The sequence below is a fragment of the Panthera pardus genome, unplaced genomic scaffold, assembly GCF_024362965.1.
Source record: "Panthera pardus isolate Hobbes unplaced genomic scaffold, ASM2436296v1 HiC_scaffold_15, whole genome shotgun sequence".
Lineage (NCBI taxonomy): Eukaryota > Metazoa > Chordata > Mammalia > Carnivora > Felidae > Panthera > Panthera pardus.
The window spans coordinates 75306403-75323233 of NW_026526710.1; the positions used below are offsets into that span (position 1 = coordinate 75306403).

The following is a 16831-nucleotide window of genomic DNA, read 5'->3' on the forward strand; positions in this document are numbered from 1 at the left end:
GAGAGCGGCGGGCGGGAGCGCGGCGGGCGGGGGAGGGGGCGGGGAGGAAGGGGGCGGGCGCGGGGCGGGGGGGGGGGGGGGCGGGCTGGCCTCTTACTTCATTCTCTCTAACCGACCGGTTTCCTGTACGTACGTCACACGGTTCATTCAAAAAAAGAAGAAAGAAAGAGCCCTCCGCGGAGCCGCCCCGCCGCCCCTCCGCCCCGCTCCCCTTCCCGGGTTAAAGGAGCCGCGGCCGGGCCGGGAGCGGCGCGCCCCGCCGAGGACACATGGCGCGCAGGGCCGCGGCCGGGGAGGGCGCGCCCGCGATGCCCCCGCCCGCCCGGCCCGCTGCGCTCCGCCCGCCCGGCCCGGCCGGTGGGTGGCGCGGGCGGCGCAGGCCTCCCGCGCGGCGGCGGCGCGGTGGGTGTGCGCGGGGCCTCCTCGGGCCTGCGGCGGGCCCGGCAAGCGCCCGGGGGCCCGCGAGGGGCCGGGGGCGCCCGGGGGACCGCACGCGGGCGGCCGGGCGGCTGCGCCGAGGACGCCAGCGCCGGGGATCGCTTCGACCCTTTTAATCGTGTGTGTGTGTGTGTGTGTGTGTGTGTGTGTGTGTGTGTGCGCGCGCGTGCTGTGTGTAAGCGCCGGGAATCGTTTCAACCCTTTTAACCTAGTGTGTGCGTGTGTGGTGTGTGTAAGTGCCGGGAACTGCTTTGACCCTTTCAACCGAGTGTGTGTGGTGGTGTGTGTGTGTGTGTGTGTGTGTGTGTGTGTGTGTGTACGTACGTACGTACGTTCACATCGTGGTACCAGCTCTTGGCAGCTGCCAGGGAGAAGACCCAGGCCCCTGCTGCCCCCGAGCAATGGGCCCTCAGCCGTGAAGAGAGGCAAGGGAAGCCCCAGGAGGAGTGTTTACTTTCAAGTCCGCTTCCTAGGTGTGCAGGTAGGACGCACACCCTGGAGACCCCGTCCGTGACCAAGGCCAGACATGGCTCCCAGCGGGCCAGCGAGGGGCCAGTCAAGGATATCAAGGGCTTTAAAATGGCTAAGTAAATGTTTTTCCTCTGCCCCCGACGGTTGGGGCTGGACGCTGCATAGGTCTCCAGGGTGACTTTCGGGCCCACGGTCTAACACCAGCGTGGGTCGGTTTCCCAAGGCTTCTGGGGTCGCCCCGCAGCCAATCCTAGATGGCTGCACCTCCTCGAGTTATCTACACACACACACACACACACACACACACACACACACACACACACACACTACCTACAGATACATTGTACACACAAGCACACACACTCGTTCATTCATCAGCATGAATAGCCCCTAGGAGAAAAGGCACAAGAGGACAAACGAGTTGTGCATGTTTAACTATTTTCTGTCTCTAAAAGTCTTTGACAAAGTGCCAAGAAAAAAAGTGTTTATTGAAAGCACAGCGGCTTACCTAACAGGGCTCAAACATAAGCATATAGGGACGCTGGATTACGGTGCTCATAGAAACGTGACAAATGAGCACTGCAATGTGTACAAACATGTTCTGGCATCATCTTTATTTTGTCTCATTCCTAGTCTAAAATCAAAGCGTGTATTCTTAAGCAAAATAAGCACAAATTACTTTCATTTCATTTATCATACCCAGTCAACCAATGTGCCAAGCTCTTGCATGTAGGAATGGGTGCCTTGTACAAACTTATCCAGGCAAGGAATGAAGGAAGGTCCTCCTTCCTACTTCCTAATGGCTGTGACATGGCAATGGGGTGGGGTGGGGTGGGGGTGGCGGACAGGTTCTGGCCTGGAGATGGACACTGGGCATAGACTGACCCGGGATACTTGTTCTCAGGGAAATAGTAGAAACCTGTACCAATGCCACAACATTATAGTTTAAGGATCAGCTCAGAACCTTGCTTTAACCCCCCCAAAATTACTTAAGAGGAATTGAAAGCCTTAGTGCTTCTGAGACCCAGCATGTGAGTGAGGAAATGTGACGACAGAGCTGGAGAAGAGATTGTACTTCTGCAAAGAAGCCCCCCCCCCTCCCAGAAGGAAATGGATCTCCCATTCCCAGAGAAAGAAAAGTCTCCTTATTTTTTCCCCTCCTTTGCTCCCATAGAGCCTCACTTTACAGGTTTCTCTAAGACTTACTCCTTCTGTGGCATCTCGGCCATCAGCAGACATTCTCAGGACAGGTCTGCATTACAGTCCTTGCCTAAGATTATATATTCCACAGGACTGTCCTGAATTTTCTTTGTACAGGAAGAGCGAAACCATTCCTGCATTCAGATTTGGTTATTAGATTCCATCTTAAAGCGTGAGGGCAAGTATTGTAGGAAGTGTGTGGATTAACTGTTTGTCTCTGGGTACTGGCGAGGGAGTGGCGAGAGCCCTGGCCTGAGTCAGGAGTCCTGGGTTTGAATCCTAGATCTGTGCCTGACACCTTCCAACAACCTTTCACCTGTATGCGCTACAAGCTTTTGACTTTGCAGGATGTCTTCCACTTTTAAGAGCCAATGGGCTACCCTTCGGCCAGCTTCGCCTGGCTGGATTCTGGTCGGGTAGCACCAGGAAGGGAAAAGAACAAGATGCAGGGAATAGAGATTGTATCAAGAGTCTGAGAGGCCTGTGTTTTCCTTCTTTATTCACCAGTCTGCCAAACAAAAAGCTTTTTATTGCCAGGTTTCGCCACCTACTGGTTGATGTTTAACAGTATCAGTATCATTCAGAAAGTTCTCTTCCTCCATCGCCAGTATAAACACTTCCAAAGTTTATGAAATTCAAGAAGGACATTATTCCGATCTGGACATACAAATTTTCAATACAGGCATGTTGTAAATATTACTACTATATTTTTAAAAAATTAGAAAAAAACCAAACATCTTCCAGGCCCAGACAAGCAATCCAAAATGCTAAATTCCAACTTCAGGTGTCTTCTCTGTTGTTTCCCGCTTTATCGAGATACAATGGACATGTATATTATGAACTCTGATGCTAAGTAGTGTCATGTGCCTTCAGATGGTTTGCCTAAGTTGTTGGTAATTTATTATATATTATTATTATTATTATTATTATTATACTAATTCCCAATTAGCATTAGTTGCTAACAGTAATACTGCTCCCGAGTCATTGCTGCTCCAGAGCCTTGTCTTCTGGAACCCAGTTCATCAGCTATGTGCTCTCAAACCACCCTTGTCATCACGAGAAAACTCTTTTGCCAAATCTAAACCAACAAGCCTTGCTTTAACTGAGACACCTACCTAATTTATGGTGGGCCCTAAACCTCAAAAAAATGTTTAGAATAATTAAGCAACCACCTTTGAAACTAGGCAACGAACTGCAGACAGATAAATCCTTCTGTTGTGTGAGGGTAATAGTGGGCAAATAGTGTTTCCTTCCGGTTTGCAAAGGCAAGTGCAGGAAATTTACTCATGGCAAATTTTTTCCCTTTGAAATTCATGACTTGGCATTTAGAGTGAAGTAAAATAAGAGAGGGAAATTCTATTTTTCAAATGGCTACTACTCTCATTGGACTGAAACTGCAGGAGTGGAACCAGACAAGGTAAAACACCACAGCATAGAGGGGAAATTGGCGAAGAATTTACTCTTCTGTGCCATGACTTTTATTCCCTTATGCACTTTAGCACAGAATCTCCCAGATATTACTTACTGATGAACACATTTAGAGAAAGTAAGGTTAATATTTTTGTTTCCTAGGGATGCCGTAACAAAGTACCACACAGACTAGGCGACTTGAACCAGAAATTTATTCTCCCACAAGTCAGGAGGCTTGAAGTCCAAGATCAAGCAAGCTGGACCATGCTCTCTCTGAAGGCTCTAGGGAAAAACCTTTCCTTGCCCCTCCCTAGCTTCTGGTGATGGCTGGCAACCCTTGGTGTTCCTTGGTATGCACCTGGGTCACTCTGATCTCTGCCTCTGTTGTCACCTGGCCTTCTCTGTGTCTGTTTTCTGTTCTTGTTAAGGGCACCAGCCATATTGGATTAGGAACCTAATAACCTCATCGTAACTTGGTTGTATCTGCAAAGACCCTATTTCCAAGTAAGGTCACATTCACAGATACTGGAGGTTAAGACGACATCTTTTGAGCACACAACTCAACGAGTAACTATGTATCCAATATGGGATCTTTCAAACTAATGAGAATTGTTTACGCCAAGACTCAAGGGCCCAGCAACCCCATGGTTCCCTATGGTTCATGGGGAACCATGATCTTTTTACATGTTTGTCACTTGTTTTTGAGAGAGCACAAGTAGGTAAGGGGCAGAGAGAGAGAGAGAGAGAGAGAGAGAGAGAGAGGGAGGCACAGACTCCGAAGCAGACGCCAGGCTCCAAGTTGTCAGCACAGAGCCCAACACAGGGCTTGAACGCACAAACGGTGAGCTCATGACCTGAACCAAAAGTCAGACGCTTAACCGACTATGCCACGCAGGCTCCCCAAAACCATGATCTTCTTAAAGCTCAAATCTGGCCATTTCGTATTTCCGCTCGAAGTTCTTCATAGGTTAAAATCTCAACTCCTCTGCATGGAATGATCTGGTGCAGGTCTCCCACCTGGGTACCACCCTTTCCTTATGTCTCCCCTTCTTGCAGCTATATGAACTGTGTGTTTTCTGGAATCCGCCGAAATCCCCCGTGTCTTCTGCCCTGTACGTCTGCTTGTCTCGCTGAAATGCACCCAATCTTCTCGTAACAAATTTTTACTCATTCCTCACGTCTCATCTCCAGAACTTCCTCCCCTGTGAGACCATGCCTCACCTCCCTGGGCAGTCCTACGAGCCCACAAGAGGGTCGGTACTGAGGAGAGAAACTTAAAAGTCAGAAAACAGGGGTTTGGGTCTGGGCTCCGTCACTTAGCAGCTATAACCTTGGGATAGTTACCTAACCTCTCTCTGCCTGTGCCCCTCCGTATAACAGGGGGGTATAAGTAGTACCACTTGAGGGTTAGTGTATGATTGAAATGAATTAAATGTGATACGCTCACAACAGTGACTGGCACGGGCTACGTGTTTCAATGTTAATTACGATCTGTGAATCATAGCTATTGTCAGATACACAGTGTAATTTCTGGCATATGTTTTCCTCTGTAGATTACAAACTATTTGAGGACAAGGACTATATTTTTCCTTTGTGCATTCCCAGCCTAGAATAGTCTCTGACATTCAAACATTTGTGGTGTAAAATGCAGAGGCCCCAAGCTGAAGAAAGGCATGGGGGAGTGGTTCCTCTTTCTCCAGGAAGACTTGTAGAGCCTTCAGAGGGATGAAGGCACAGGGACGCAAGAAACGAGAAATGTAATCACCACCACGGAGGGACAAACTCTTTATGCAGATGGTATCCCTGGGTGCCTAGATGCCGAGCTCATCACGGGCACTCAATAAATATGTTCAAAGAGGGGAAATCGGGGGTATACAACAGGAGTGGAACAAAAGAAATATTTTTTTTTCCTTTTTAAACACCTCCGTGTGAAAATCATAGAAGGGATGTCGTGTGCCATTAATGTACAGACGTTGCTCAAATTTAAAGAAAGCTTAAGCTTGCAAACCAAGACATCCAAAGAATCTCTTCACAATGTAAACCAAATTTTCCCACCTGAGGACTGAGAAATATTAAGGCATGTTATTTTATATATCAGTCTTCTGTGCCCCTCAGCATCTAAGAGATATTTCATTGTTAATATATGCAGGGTTAAAGTATGGGAAATCGGGGCGCCTGGGTGGCTCAGTCGGTTAAGCGTCTGACTTTGGCTCATGTCATGATCTCGTGGTTCGTGAGTTCGAGCCCTGCATCAGGCTCTGTGCTGACAGCTCAGAGCCTGGAGCCTGCTTCGGATTCTGTGTCTCCCTCTCTCTGCCCCTTCCCCACTCACACACAGTCTCTCTCTCTCTCTCTCTCAAATATAAATGAACATTTACAAATTTTTAAAAAGAAAGTATGGGAAATCTATTTGTTTTTATATGAAACATAATGACATTAGGAAACTTTACTAAATTCCACATTTCTTATCCTTTTACTCAGGTATCTGCCCCCCCCCCCATCTGAGTCACACAAACACAGAATGTATTTGAAATGAGGGCTCACAATACCAAGTACTTACTCTGAAAATATTACTTCCTAGAAAATGATCGAAACCAAGCCTTGCCAATGTTTAGGATGCAAGGTGAGGATAACATCACGAAAAAGATCTGTGTTTTGCTTAATTCACTGTCTCTTAAAAATGCAAATTTCTAGAAAAATAAGTTCTCAAATCTGTAAAGCTTGTTCCCCCTTTATTTTTTTGTTGTGATTCAGAAATACAAGATATGAAAATTAGGTTACAATTCTGCCACAAAAGCTTCCAAAGTAGCAAACACAAGTTCTAATATATATCAAAATAGCCATGTGCATTCTTACACTTTAAAAATGTCTTTAAAGTTGCCCATCAAGCAAGTGTAAAATATAATAGCTATGAACTCCTCTTCAAAATATCAAATCTGCCATCACTGCAGCGAACTAAGCAAGATTTAGTCCAGGATATGGAAGGTTATGTTTAGTATGTACTTTTTAAAACTGAGTTACTAATAAGAACTAAGGACATGAGAAAGATACAAAGCATCGTATGTCAAAAACTATGAATATTTAAAAGTGTCCTCATGTGAGTAAGACATGTTTAAATTAGAACATGACATAATAAAATTAAATCTGTTGATGATATAATTCAGTAAAAAAAATTATCATGGTATTGTCTTCTTCTAGAAAGACAAACACATACAATTCTTTGAATTGAAGCAACTATTTCCTAAATGTTTTTGTCATCTAAATATTAGAAACGGTCTCTCAATGTTTCACTTCCAAGAATCGACAATATACGGTTTAACAAACAGATTTATAACTAAACGTATATACGTATTAACGTAAAGAGGCCATTATGGGCAGCATTTTTAATTCTCTCTCAGCTTTGAAAATTAAATATTAAAAAATACAGAAAAGAACAATTACCTTGACTTGGTTTTTTTGTAAAAAAAAAAAAAAAAACACCTTTTTAAACCTTTTTCAGTAATGAAGGGTCCTTGAATATATTTTGGTATTTCTATGGATGAATGACATCAGGCATTTTTAAATAAATATACTCGCAAATACGCTATAACAAAACAATAAAACCAAAGCCGGCAGAGACAAGATTTAGAACCAACACTCACATAATAAACTGTTGTTGGCTACAAACAGAAAGCCAACATTTCATCAGAATTGTAATTAAACTCTTTCTGCCACAGGTAAGGCATAGACACTTCTGTTGAATCAATGACCCCTTTAAAAAAAAAAAAAAAAAAAAAAGCCAATAGCTTCCTGAACAATCTGACTCATGGTTTTTTGTTTTCCTTCCCCTGAGCAAAAACACAAGTCTACGTAAAAAAAAAAAAAAAAATGAATAAAAATTGAGCCAAAGAAGATAAAAAATAGAATTTGCCTTTGTCATACTTTCATGTTTCGGATGAAGTCAGATCTTTGCGTGATGCTGCTGAATTTCTATAATCCTTTACCAAACCCTTAGGGCCAGATGTGTTTCAGATTTCTTAATTTGTTAGATTTGGAAAAGGTATATGGGACATACACTGGATATTATGGAACATCTCCACAGAATCCGGGGCAATACCTACAATTAAACCCACTAGTGTCTCTTCAGGAAAAATGAGTAGTAGATGAAATGGATAAATCAAAACTATAATACATCAGATTTGGCTATCAAGTGAATAATGGCACTAAATTTAGAAAGAGGAAAAAAAAAAAAAACCCACCTTAGTTTTCAAAGCTTTCTGGATACAGAGCTTTGGCCCTTTGACATCTCTGACAAAAAAAGCCCATTCCCTGACATTTTGGTCTAAACAAAATCTGCTCTCGTGAGAGAGCTTCCAGTGGGCTGGGGATAATAGTTCCCACCATGGAACAGGGGCTCTTCAGTTTGTTCAGGTAGCAGATTCCCTGGAGGTAATAACAGTACAGTCTATGAGGATAACTTGAGGAGTGTATATTGAAATAACTGTGGTTAAATAGTTAACTGTATTAAATGAGACACCATCTTGGACTAGATTTTCATATAGACCAGCAGTAGAAAGTGCTGATATTCAAGGAACATTTAGGGGAGAAACAAATACAAGTGAGAAACATCCCGATATTAACATAAATGTTTTCCGTACATTAAGGAGACACAGTCATTACTCTCTCTCAGAGGCTGTGAAATACGACCTAACATAGTCTGCAAACAATAAACAGTGGCTGTAGGAGACTGAATCATGAAAGTACTGTGGCTCAACCCACCCCCACAAACTGCAATGAAGTCATTCCAAGCAACGTATATATTCGATAATAATTTCTTCTAACTTTGTCAGTGTTAAAGTATGCCATTCCCAGATCCTCATTAAAAGAACACCAGGAAATAAAGCCATGAAACATCTTACTTAAAAAAAAAAAAAAAAAAAAAAAAAAAAGAAGAAGAAGTCATTTTGAAGTCAAGAGAGCCAAAAACTCGAGAGCAAAAAAGGTTGGCTATAATTTTTAAGTCTTTAATCTTTTGTATGCATAGTATATGCATACTTGTGTATGCAAGGAGGAGGGGGGGTAGCATTATGAGGAAGGTGACTTGCCTTCAGCAGGGTAGCAAGTACAGTGATGGCGTGAAGCAGGGAACATCGGCCAAACTCATCAGAGGCACTTTATTGTAGAAATCCACTAAACTGAGCAACGGAGCTTGGGATCTAAAAACGGCAGTCACGGGGCCGAGAGGGCTCCAGGGCTATGTGACAGGAGTGATAACTGGGCTTCCTTACCATGGGGCATGGAGAGAAGGTTCTCTGGGTCCGCAGGAATCACAGAAACGATGGGTGATCATTTTCTTGCCAAGATGAGGATCTGCGAGCTCGGCCCTGTCCTATCTTCTTTTTCTTAATGAGGAAACCGTACATGGACGCTCATCAGCCTTTCCTAAAAGCTACATGTATGCTACGAGAAGAATGTCACGCTTTTCTAAGTTTTTTCGTGTTTTAATTAATTCATGAGTTAATTTAAAAAGTCAAGTCAAAAAATTTTCACTGGCCATTTTTTGGTTTTGTTTTTGTTTTTTTACAAAAATAGTATAGCAGTATCAGCAAAACTGGAAAGGAAGGGATGGGAAGAATGGAAAGAGCCCTCTAACGGAATGGGCGGGCTCCACGTCACCATGGCTATTGAAGAAATTGTAAACTTTTAAGCTTCTAAGATTTTATTTCTCTTCAGAAAAAATTGGGGGAGGCTGCCTTTCCCCGTGAATGAAAAATGAGAAGTGCTCTAAGCATTCGCGTCTATCTAAAGAAGGCAGGAAAGCGTGATTTTTCCTACTGGAGGATACTTCTCTCCTTCCCTTCCACTGCACTGCCCTCTCTCATCCCCCTGTAGTTTTACGGGATCAAAGAGAGAGAGAAGCCACGAGTTTCCACCAGAAACACAGGGAGTCAGGGGCTCTCTCGTGCATTCAGAGTCTCCAGCAATGTGTGAAACTCCTCTTGAATCAAATACACCATGTTAAAAAGAAGGGGGGAAAAAAAAAGGCTCCCCAAACCCACAGACTGCCTTTCGTGGAAGGTTAAGAATGTCCTCGAGACGTCGTCCTATGTATCATAAGGTACATTTCTGGGCTTAATCTCAGTGGAGGAAGAAAAAGAGAATAAATAGAAAAATGTAAATGATCACTCTGGAATGACGTTCTTTCCCCTGCTCACGGGCCCTCTGGTCCCATACGATCCTCATGTCTCCGCCTCAGACGATTAGGGGCCTCCCGTTCCATATTTGCATAGTATTAATAATATCACCGGGCGCTGAACATCTATCCCCTCGCCTGAGCCAGGTATCTGAAGAGCGCCGGTCCTATCTCACAGATTCAAAAGCAACACATTTAAGTGGCTGTAGGCCACAATCTGGGTCCCTTTAAGCAGCAGGCTGTTCAGATTATTTAGAAACAGTCTTTTCTCCCGGGGTAAGAATTAGGCAGTTTTGTCTGCAACTTCAGATTTCGCTCTCTGCATCATGCAGCGACGGACTATGCTGTCGAAACTTCCCAGGTAAAACAGAGCAATGGTGCGGAACAGGCCCATGGTAACCACCTGCAAGACAGAGACAGACCCCTGAGCTCGTCCGACAGCACAAAACAACAGCTCTCTTCAAGGGTTTGTTTTTAAGTTTTGTTTCTTTTGAGAGAGAAAGAGAGAGAGATGGAACATGAGCGGAAGAAGGGCAGAGAGAGAGGGAGAGAGAGAATCCCAAGCATTCAGGGCCCAATGTGGGGCTTGAACTCACGAACCGGGAGATTGTGACCTGAGCCGAAGTCCGACGCTTAACCAACTGAGCCACCCGGGTGCCCCTGATAAACGGTTTCTAAGACACATCTTCCAATCTGCTCCAAGGATAGGCACAATGAAAACCCCGGAAGTGTCAGGAGAACACAGAGGACAGGAGCTGTCCGCTCTGCACCCCTGGACGGCACGTGTCGTTCAGAGGTGTCACAGCGAAATATTTGTCCGATTAACAAACTCAAATTATACAAACAACAAAAATAGGTATTCCCACTAGTCCTAGGGTTCTACCAGCTAGGGAAGAGCCACTCCAGCATCCCAAATATCCAAACTACCATTAACGCTTTGTGGTGCAAGACTTACGTTCTGATCGCAAAAGTCAGACCGCATGCTCAGCGCTAACACTGTGGGGAGAAAGACACCGTGCTTGCCCTCCACGAGCTTATTAGATAATTGGAAAGACAACCAGCTGGAGGAGGTAATTACTGCGTCCAGTTGAGACAGCGGATGTCCATTAACTGTCACTCTTTCTGCCACTGCGCTCTCCCTAGGAATTTTTTAAATTCCTAGAAACACAAGGAGAGGCATTTTCAAATACACCCGTTCTCAAAAACCTTGCCTCCCACGTGCCCTTTTCCAGAAAAGTATTAGAAGAGTTAAAAAGGCACATTAAGCGGTCAACAAAGAAAAACAATGTCATGTGACCCAGGAGGCGGGGGACCCGGCCCAGATGAGAGGCAGAGGGGACTCCCGGACTTGCGGCAGTCAGTCCTGACGGGTGGCTCAGAGGCTCCAGGAAGGATTCCTTCCAGAAGGGGAAAGTGACAGAGTGCCTGATACGCCAGAGAGGAAATGAAGACGGTCATTGTTAATCATACATAGAAAAAGGCCAATAATGGTTCCGGGGAAAACAAAAGGTTGCACAAGAAAGGAAAATTGATAATGTGTAATACAGAGTTCGGCTGCGAATAGCATTTAAATAGCCAAAATAATGATGACCTCAAATACAGATCTAACCCAAATCGCAACAGAAGTAAAAAGGGGGGGTGCGAATGGAGGGGAGGTGGCTGTAAGCAGGAGGAGGGTGTGAAGACGAGCTAACTCCTCATCTGTCTGGGTAAAAATCAGCGGAGGGGGCCACGGCAGTCTAGACTCTGGATGCACCCTCGATGGAGATGTGGAGGCGAATCTCAGGAGGCCCCGCCCACAGGACAGCGCGGCTGCGCGGGGGGCGGGCAAAGAGGGGCATGTGGCACAGGGGCCGCTGTTGCTCCGAGGGAGCCCTGAGAACACTGGTTCTCGGAAGGGCGTGTCAGGACAACGCTGAAAAAACTAAGAACCAAAGGGAGGCTGGAAAAAGGCAAGGCGACAGGGCCAGCAATGAGGTCAGTGGTTGCCCGGGGTTCAGGAGGAGGGAGGGAGGGATGAGCAGGCGAAGCACAGGAGAATGTTCGGGCTGGGGAACTATCCCACGTGACAGTCCAACGATGGTCACGTGGCAGCTATACACCTGTCAAAAGAGGTGTGACCCCAAGACTGAACCCTAATGCAAACCAATGACATCTGCAGACTGGCTCATCAACGGCGACAACAGACCGTGCTAATTGATGCAAGATGCTAAGAATGGGGGAGCCGGGTGGGGACAGGAAGAGAGCTCCCTAATTTCAACTCAAATTTTTTTGAAATGTTTTATTTATTTTGGGGCGAGTGAGCATGAGCGGGGGAGGGGCAGACAGAGAGGGGGGCAGAGGATCCGAAGTGGGCTCTGCCCTGACCTCAGGGAGCCGGATGTGGGGCTCGGGGAACCCTGGGGTCGTGACCTGAGGGGAGGTCCACCCAGGCAACTCAGCCCAACCAACTGAGCCACCCAGGGGCCCCTCAACTCAAATCTTCTATCAACATAAAACTGTCCTAAAAAATACAGTTTATTACTTGAAAAGAAAAAAACACCTAACGGAAAGAAAAACACATCAAGAAAAAGCAACTGTAACACCGCCTGCCAAAACACCAAAATACTTAAGTCCAAGGAATTTTACTGTCTTGGGAGTTTTCTGCAAAAAAGCAACATAAAGGGGGAGACTTGCAGTTGGTGGGTTGGTTGTAACAGTTGGTCAGAAAAGGAAGCGTGGGGATAGAGGGGCAGAGACAAAGTCTTGGAAAGAGGGGGAAGAAAGGCAGAGGGTGAGCGGGTCAAAGGTCAGAGGGTTACCCCACGTGCCGTCACGGAAGCTGTTTACCTCAGTGGTACTGGGGAGCCACTGAGGGTTGCCATGCCAGGTGGGTCTGCAGTTCAGAAAAACCAGCGTGGAACAGTGATGGCGCTCTGGTGCACCGGGCCTGGGACGGGTGCCGTGAGACCCCCGGGATGGGGGGACCGCGCCCCGTGTCACCGGAGGGGCCGCCACCTGCCCCAGCTGGTTACTGCCAGGTGCCGTGAGGCCTTCTGATTTCCCAAGAGAAGTCCGAAATCTGCACTTTGTGTGGAAAATCTAATTAAAAAATTTTTATCTCAACAAGCACACTCGTACCAGATGAACCAAACATTTTATAGGCCCTCGGGCCCCCAGTGGCGACCTCTGGCTCGCAGAGCGTGAGACCCAGGCAGGGAGCCGACCGCGGCGTCCCAGGCCCGAACCGCGAGAGCAGCGGCCGCTGGGGAAAGGAGCGGACCAGGGACTGGAGGGAGGGAGGGATGGACCTGACCCCTCACGCGCGGGGCAGAACGAGGGGGGCCAGGGACGCCACCCACTGCCTCGTCGGGCTCCTGAGTGAACACGAACACTGATCCTGATCACAGCGCCAACACGGAATCGGGGCCGGGATGCTGGGAAACAGGGCTCTACTGTGGGCAGTGCGGTCACAGCCCGGGGAAATGCCTCAAAGAAGCGTATTCGGCACCGGAGTGGAGGAAGCAGCTCCGTGCTCAAGTTTTAGGTTTGGCGTCACGGAAGCAGAAGGGACGAGGTGACCACACAGCACGTGAGCAACGCGGGCGGCGGCTCCAGCCAGCCTCCGAAGCTCCTAGCATGTGCCAGGCGTGGGCCGAGAGGGGCGTCACGTAGTACAGCCTCCGTCTCTAAGAGAAAGTCACAGAGTCGTGGAAGAGAAGAGTGAGGGAAACCCACACCCGAGCCATTTGGGTTTTCAGCCTAGACACGGTCGGCGGCACGTAACTTCGTACCTGGTTATAAACTACCCATCGGCGTAGACAGGCCCCTTCGCGGGCAGCCTTCTCTCCGTCTACACTCCACCATCCGCCATCGGGTCTGTGCAGAGCCAGCCCTCTGTTAGGACACTTGTTATATGACATGGCACGGGTAGCACTTTTTTGTCTGTGTCTCCCCCTAGCCCGTAAGCCCCTGGGGCTGGAGACATTGCTCCCTTCTGATTCTGCACGCGGCACATCCACAAGCGGTTAGCTTCCGTGTGGCCTGGATGGACCAGAATTTGTGGAAGAGTAGGCTCTGCGTTGAATCCTTGACTCGTTACCTCCCTAGGCTTAGTTGCCCGTGACCTGACTCGCCTAGGAAAGGTGTTCTGTTCCGATACCCAGTACCCTCCATCACTCTACCGCAAACACTCGGATCGGTGGTTCTCAGACGAGAACCCGGACGAACACCCCGAGGGCGGAAGCGGCCTTCCCTCTCTGTGTCCACAGTGCCCAGAACACAGAAGACCTCTCCCCTGTCAGAAGCCCTCCGGTGGTGTCTTTAACCTATGTCCGAGTTTCGTGTCCCTGACACAGGGAGGGAGACAACGGATACGGCCCCATCCTCAGATGAAGTCACTGAGTCTTCCTTTAGCCTTTTCTCATTGGGGTTCAATGAAAGGCACTGTCTGTCTGTCCGTCTGTCCGTTGACGTAGGCATAGCTCACCTGCTGGAGCCCTTCAGTAATAGAAGTCACAGGAGCCATTCCACAGGTCAGGGATGAGAGCATGTACCCATCTGAGCCAATGGAACTGTTAAAATTTCCTTGCTAAAAGAAAAGGAAAAGAGGCAACGGTAGTAACCAGGAAAGGAAACAGCACAGCAGAAACAACGAAGCGGGCCACTCTAGGTGGCATACCAGGGTGACAGAGCCTACGTCGGAGCTCACAGATGAACATGACCTTGGCAGATGGGCTGGAATAGTGACACAGGTGGTTCCCAAAATGTACGTCCGTGGACGCTGGGGCTCCTGAGACCCTTTCAGGGGATCCAGGAGGACAAAAAGATGGTCTTAGCAATACGAAGACCTTAATCGCCTCGTCGCTGAGTGACATCTGCACCGACGGGCGAAACTGCTAGCTCGTTAGCACAAACCACAGTAGCAGCACCTCCCCACTGCCACATGCACTTGCAGTAATAAATGTACAGAAATTTAAAAAGTCTTTAAAGAGGCGCCTGGGTGGCTCAGTGGGTTGAGCGTCTGACTTCGGCCCGGGTCATGATCTCATGGCTCGTGAGTTCAAGCCTCCGTTCAAACTCCTTGCTGTCAGCGAAGAGCCTGCCTCGGATCCTCTGTCCCCCTTTCTTCTGCCCCTCCCCCACTCTCTCTCTCTCTCTCTCTCTCTCTCTCAAAAATAAACAAACATTAAAAAAAAATCTTAAAATAATTTTTAAATGTCAGTTGTGCTTTAAAATGCCCTTGATAGGGGTGCCTGGGTAGCTCAGTGGGTTGAGTGTCCGACTCTTGACTTTGGCTCAGGTCATGATCTCACGGTTTGTGAGTATGAGCCCCACACAAGGCTCTGCACTGACAGTGTGGAGCCTGCTTGGGCTTCTCTCTCTGCCTCTCTCTCTCTGCCCCTCCCCTGCTCGCTCGCTCTCTCTCAAAATATATAAACTTAGAAAAATTTAAAAATAAAATAAAATGCCTTTGATAAAGCAATAAAATTACTCATTTTTTTTAAATTTTTTTTTTTTAACATTTATTTATTTTTGAGACAGAGAGAGACAGAGCATGAATGGGGGAGGGTCAGAGAGAGAGGGAGACACAGAATCCAAAACAGGATCCAGGCTCTGAGCTGTCAGCACAGAGCCCGACGCGGGGCTCGAACCCACGGACCGCGAGATCATGACCTGAGCCGAAGTCGGACGCTAAACCGACTGAGCCACCCAGGCACCCCTAAAATTACTCATTTTATTAAATCTCAACCCTTAAGGGCAAGTCTTAAGAGCCTACGTCACAAAAAGAGAGGGCACACCCAGCGCCTTCTGCTGTGTTCCGTACCCAAGGGGGACGGCTGCCCAGCAGAAAGGCCCTCCTCTGACTGTTTAAGTCATGAAAATTAATCTGTGGTTATTCAGACTTGGGTATTTGGAAGACATTTTGTGGAACAAGAATGACAGGAGCCTGTGACTTCAAGGAAAGCTGGCAGCTTTTATGGTCAATGTTAACATCTGAGCTTTCAAGGAAAAATTACGATTTGTGAAAACCTGTCCGCCATTGTGAGACTGTCAGCTGCCCAATATGTAAAGACTTTTATGATAAGACCAGCAGTGATACGAATGGATGAAATTTGGTTTTTTTTTGTTTTTTTTTTTTTTTGGTAACTCAATGAACCCATATTTTCCACATGACGGATGCATAACATTACAAAATCATGAATGGGTACAAAACATGCAAAGTGCAAAGACCAACGGGTTTTAATGTAACAGAGAACAAAAAGTTCATTAATGTGGTTTCCAATTCCACACTGTAATTACCCTTTAAGAAACTACTATTCATCCGGTTTGGGTTTAATATCAAAGAAGAATGTCTGCAATTCTCTGAAAAGCCTATTTAATATTCCTCCGTTTCCTAACTACATATCTGTATAAGGGCAGATTTTTTTTTATATCCTTCACTCCAAACAACATTTTAGGGCAGGCGGAATGCGGAGGCAGTGATAAGAGTCCAGCTGTCTTCTCTTCACAGAAACATTAAAGACACTGGTGAAACGTAAAACAATGGCACTTGTCTCGCTGAAGCTGTGTTTTGGAAAACTATTATTGTAGGAAAATTGCATTAAGATGTAATGGGTTAAATTGTGGTTATTTTAAGCGGATTAATAAATACTTTTTAGATTATGCATTTGCAGTTTCTAATACGGCAAGCATTGATAAATATAAACCTGTAAAGAAATCACTGGGATGGTCAATAGTTTCCCGTGGAAAGTGGCCAAAAAATGAAGTTTCAAGACCACCTGACTCAAGGAGCCCTGCCAACATACAAAGAGCTATTTCAGATCGTTCAAGGCACGGGCTGTGTCCGCTTTGATCTGAGAGGAGCAGGAGAAGCTAAGTCCGCTCCATCCACTCCTGCCATCTTTCTGTGCCCTTTTTTTTTTTTTTTAAATGTTTATTTCTGAGAGAGAAAGTGCAAGTGGGGGAGGGGCAGAGAGAGAAGGGGACGGAGGGTCTGAAGCGAGCTCTGCACGGACAGCAGTGAGCCCCACGTGGGGCTTCAACTCACGGACTGTGAGACCCCGACCTGAGCCAAAGTCGGACGCTTGGCCAACTGAGCCACCCAGGCGCCCCGCTTCTGTGCCTTTGAGCACAGGGCACGGGTCTCCCAACTGGCTG

General features: G+C 46.8%; 1 protein-coding gene across 3 annotated transcripts in view; it reads right to left on the reverse strand.

The window, feature by feature from the left end:
• Positions 1 to 6234: 6234 nt before the first annotated feature.
• KDSR (3-ketodihydrosphingosine reductase) overlaps positions 6235 to 16831 on the reverse strand; it is a 39705-nt gene continuing 29108 nt past the window's right edge. For 2 of the 3 annotated variants that reach the window (XM_053902808.1, XM_053902810.1), the window contains 2 exons: positions 14160 to 14261; positions 12191 to 12757 (listed from right to left, as the gene is read on the reverse strand). In XM_053902808.1, coding sequence (XP_053758783.1) covers positions 12395 to 12757; positions 14160 to 14261 — 465 coding nt within the window. In that variant the 3' untranslated portion in view covers positions 12191 to 12394. Of the gene's footprint in view, positions 10095 to 12190; positions 12758 to 14159; positions 14262 to 16831 lie in introns of those variants that run through there. The other variant, XM_053902809.1, reaches the window with a different exon arrangement.